The 3,635-nt window shown below is 53.0% G+C and overlaps 1 protein-coding gene across 1 annotated transcript; it reads left to right on the top strand.

The window, feature by feature from the left end:
* The first annotated feature begins 1,036 nt into the window (after positions 1-1,036).
* On the top strand, positions 1,037-2,119 carry LOC123066022 (cytosolic sulfotransferase 12-like). Its single transcript, XM_044489190.1, has one exon. The coding sequence runs from the start codon at positions 1,050-1,052 to the stop codon at positions 2,082-2,084; it is 1,035 nt and encodes a 344-aa protein (XP_044345125.1). The 5' UTR covers positions 1,037-1,049; the 3' UTR covers positions 2,085-2,119.
* Positions 2,120-3,635: the final 1,516 nt, after the last annotated feature.

The raw sequence follows: 3,635 nt of genomic DNA, 5'->3' as shown, positions 1-3,635 counted from the left end.
CATTTAGCGACGACGGTGGTAGCAAACTCCATTGTCGCCTGCATTACTAGCTCGCTCCCCCGGTCACCGCCAAGCATTGCGATGCCGGTCGCAAACACCATTGTCACCCCTCGGGTCTTAAGAGTTGGTTGCAGCAATTGACGACGGCGGTCGTAGAAAACGCCATTGCTGGTTGTAGCATTGGCCTCACCCTGGTCGCTAGCGTCGCAACTTTTATAGATGCTGGTTGCAGCTCTGCCGATGGCCGGTTCCAACTTCTGTTGATGCCCGTTGTAGCTTTGCTTGAACACCAACCGTAGCAAATCGCCGTTGTCGGTTGTAGTATTTCCTGACAACGGTTCCAGCTTTGCCGCTGGCCTGTTCCAGCAAATGTAGACACGGTTCCAGCACGACGTCAGTGTGGTTCCAGCATCTCGTCGTTGGAGCACCCAGAGACATCAGTTCCAGCAAAAACCTTGTCTAAAAAAACGTGTGCGAAAATCGATGGCGACGCCGACTGCGCACGCCGGCCACATCTTGGCAAGGGAGCCGCGTCTTGGCAGGGGGGATGTGAGAGCTCGTGCATTGGAGATGATGGAGCGTGATGCACCGTGCGGGAGAAAGAAGAAGAGGCATGTGATGGAGAATTGTTAAGAGGGCGTTGAAGATAAGGACAAGGGAAAAGTGTGGGCCGACATCCATCGTTCGATACCACTTAAATCGACAGCTCGTGCTCGACCGGCCGAAGTTTCGGCCGGTTCGCTCGCTACAAACATTACCTTTTATATATACTCAAAGGAAAAATCTAGACTATCTTAAATAGTTTTTTATAGTTGGCACAAACGGGAATAATGGTGGGGAAACGGTAGGAGGTGGTGGTTGGATGACGCGAGACAAACACAACGGTAGAAGGAGTCCCGCCAATTATAATTGATGAGAGAGGAGATATTAGAAAACAAGCGAAGGAACGACAATAACACAAGATCTTTATAAGCAGGAAATATCTGGGCATTCTCGTTGCAGAAAGTGGAGCGCTGCACAAACGGGCCTTCACGAATCACACAAATTTCATGGCGTCCTCTCCACAATCCTCCTCCACCTTTGCACCCAAAGCCGACGACGAGGCAGCGTCCCACAAAGAAATCTATGACCAGCTCCTAGAGGTCGTGTCTACCAACCCGACGGTGCCCAGCGGCATCGGCCGCCCGTACACCCACCACCCAGACGGCTGGTACGCGTTCACGCCGGCCGTCGTGAACGCCATGGTCATCAAGCGGCACCTCAAGGCGCGCGACACCGACGTCTTCCTCGCCACCTTCCCCAAGTCCGGCACCACCTGGCTCAAGGCGCTCCTGTTTGCGACCCTCCGCCGCACCGCGGACGGGCCAGCACTCGCGCCGCTCGCAGCCCACAGCCCCCACCAGCTCATCCCTTTCCTCGAGTTCCAGGTTTTCGCCAACGGCCGGATCCCAGACCTGAGCTCCCTCCCTGCGCCGCGGCTCCTGATGACGCACATCCCGTCCCGGTCGCTGCCGGAGTCCGTGGCCGCCTCCGGCTGCAAGGTGGTGTACCTGTGCCGGGACCCCAAGGACTGCTTCGTGTCGCTCTGGCACTTCTGGAACCGGTTCGCGCCGTCGCCGTGGGACCTCGACGAGGCGCTCCAGCAGTTCTGCGACGGCGTCTCGCTGTTCGGGCCTTTCTGGGAGCACGTGCTGGGCTACTGGCGCTGGCATGTGGAGAGGCCGGAGCAGGTTCTCTTCCTGACCTACGAGGAGCTCGCCGCCGACACGCTCGGCCAGCTGAGGCGCCTCGCTGCGTTTCTCGGGCGCCCGTTCACGTCAGAGGAGCGGGAAGCCAGGGTGGACAGGGAGATCGTGGAGGCATGCGCCATGGAGAGCCTGGCGGGACTGGAGGTGAACCGCTCCGGGAAGACGGACATGACCGAGAACTCAGTGGCGAACAACATATTCTTCCGGCGCGGCGTCGTTGGCGACTGGAAGAACCACCTGACGCAGGAGATGGCCAGAAGGATCGATGAGATCAGCGAGAGCAAGTTCAGAGGATCGGGGTTGGCGTTGACACCGGCAACCGCAGATCAGAACTAGTGGGTCCAGGACGACAGATGCTATATTAATAAGCACAACTTGCACAACATTTGTCTTTTTCTTTTGAGAGAGAGATTTCGCATACCATTAAACAAATGTCAAATTACAAACGAAATCGTGAAAATCACGAGAAAGAAAGAGAAAAAACATATGCCCGAGAACATATGCAAGAAAACTTAATTGAAGAAGATTTTTGCAACCGTCATCTTCACCACTTGTCGTCTTCGGAAACGAAGAAGCACCATCGTCCATGAGGACTTTGTGAGCCGAAGAAGAGGCCTACCACCGGCAAGGCCATTATCGTTGTGGCGCGTCAACCGGGGATCATCCTCGTGCTTCTCGAAACCCAGATCCGTTGCATACCGTCGATGTCGTCGAGCTAGAACACCGGAACCGCCACCCACTAGCCTCCAACCTTGTTCTTGGACCTTTATCTTCACCCAAACAAAGGCGACACCACACGAGATGAGATCTTCCATAGACACAATAAACACCGCCAAATCCATCGCACCAAGAAAACGATGGAATATGGTTCCCACAGATCCCTCAATTTCACCACTGAGGATGTCATCGAGATGGGGCTGAGATCGTGGAAATTTTATTCCAAACACGAGCGTCACCGCCATCCAAACATCGCCATGAGACGCATTAAACTTAACCCTAACTACAGCCGAGGCAGAGAGCCGGGGTTCCCCACCCATCTGTCGCCGGAGTGGCGATCGGAGGGCAAGAGAACCCGCGGCCTCGCTGGCAGAGTAATATATTGTACTATGAATGTCAGTCATGATCAGCAAACATGACAAGGGAAATAACAGAAGTGTTACCATTTTTATTTTATTTTTTAGAGAGAAAGAAGTGTTACCATACAATAGTATACATGAACATCGTTATCACGTGGTGTCTTCAGTACTGTATCAATAGATCACAACTTAGCAGCAGAGAGTGATTATCTTGTTGCCTGCCCCGCGTGAGTTTTCATCCTTCCAGTCGTCTCATGCTCTTGCTTTCTCCTCTTTGGCGTCCTTGCCTCCTGAATAATCTTGGCCTTTTTTATATATAAAGGATGGATTTTACGAGTTAAAATGAAGCATCAAGAGGATACCAACTCAATGAGCACATAACTGGTCTCTCCATAGATAGTGTTATAGGAAATAGAGAGGGATCGGTGTAATTGCTGTTTTATTGCTTGAACCTCGCGGACATATATATGAGAGTACATGACTAACTTGGAGTACAAGACAAACTGAAATAATTCCGTGAAAATGAACAAATCTGGCCCTTATCTGAAACTTTGACACAAAATGACCCCAATCTGGAAATATTTCATGAAATGGCCCTCTTTTGCATGACGCCCGAGGCTAGGGCGCCATGCTAGAGAGCATGACACCCTGGGTAAGGGCGCCATGGTAGCGACATGTAGCATGGCGCCCCGGCCTAGGGCACTATGCCAAATAGCATGACGCCCTAGCCCGGGGCGTCATGCTATCTAGCATGGCGCCCTAGCTCCGGGCGTCATGCTATCTAGCATGGCGCCCTAGCCCCGGGCGTCAT

This window comes from Triticum aestivum, chromosome 3B (genome assembly GCF_018294505.1).
Source record: "Triticum aestivum cultivar Chinese Spring chromosome 3B, IWGSC CS RefSeq v2.1, whole genome shotgun sequence".
Lineage (NCBI taxonomy): Eukaryota > Viridiplantae > Streptophyta > Magnoliopsida > Poales > Poaceae > Triticum > Triticum aestivum.
This window is presented reverse-complemented; position numbering and strand designations above follow the sequence as displayed.

Excerpts from the sequence above, each read along its gene's own strand:
- LOC123066022 (XM_044489190.1), top strand. The coding sequence starts at position 1,050 with ATGGCGTCCTCTCCACAATCCTCCTCCACCTTTGCACCCAAAGCCGAC.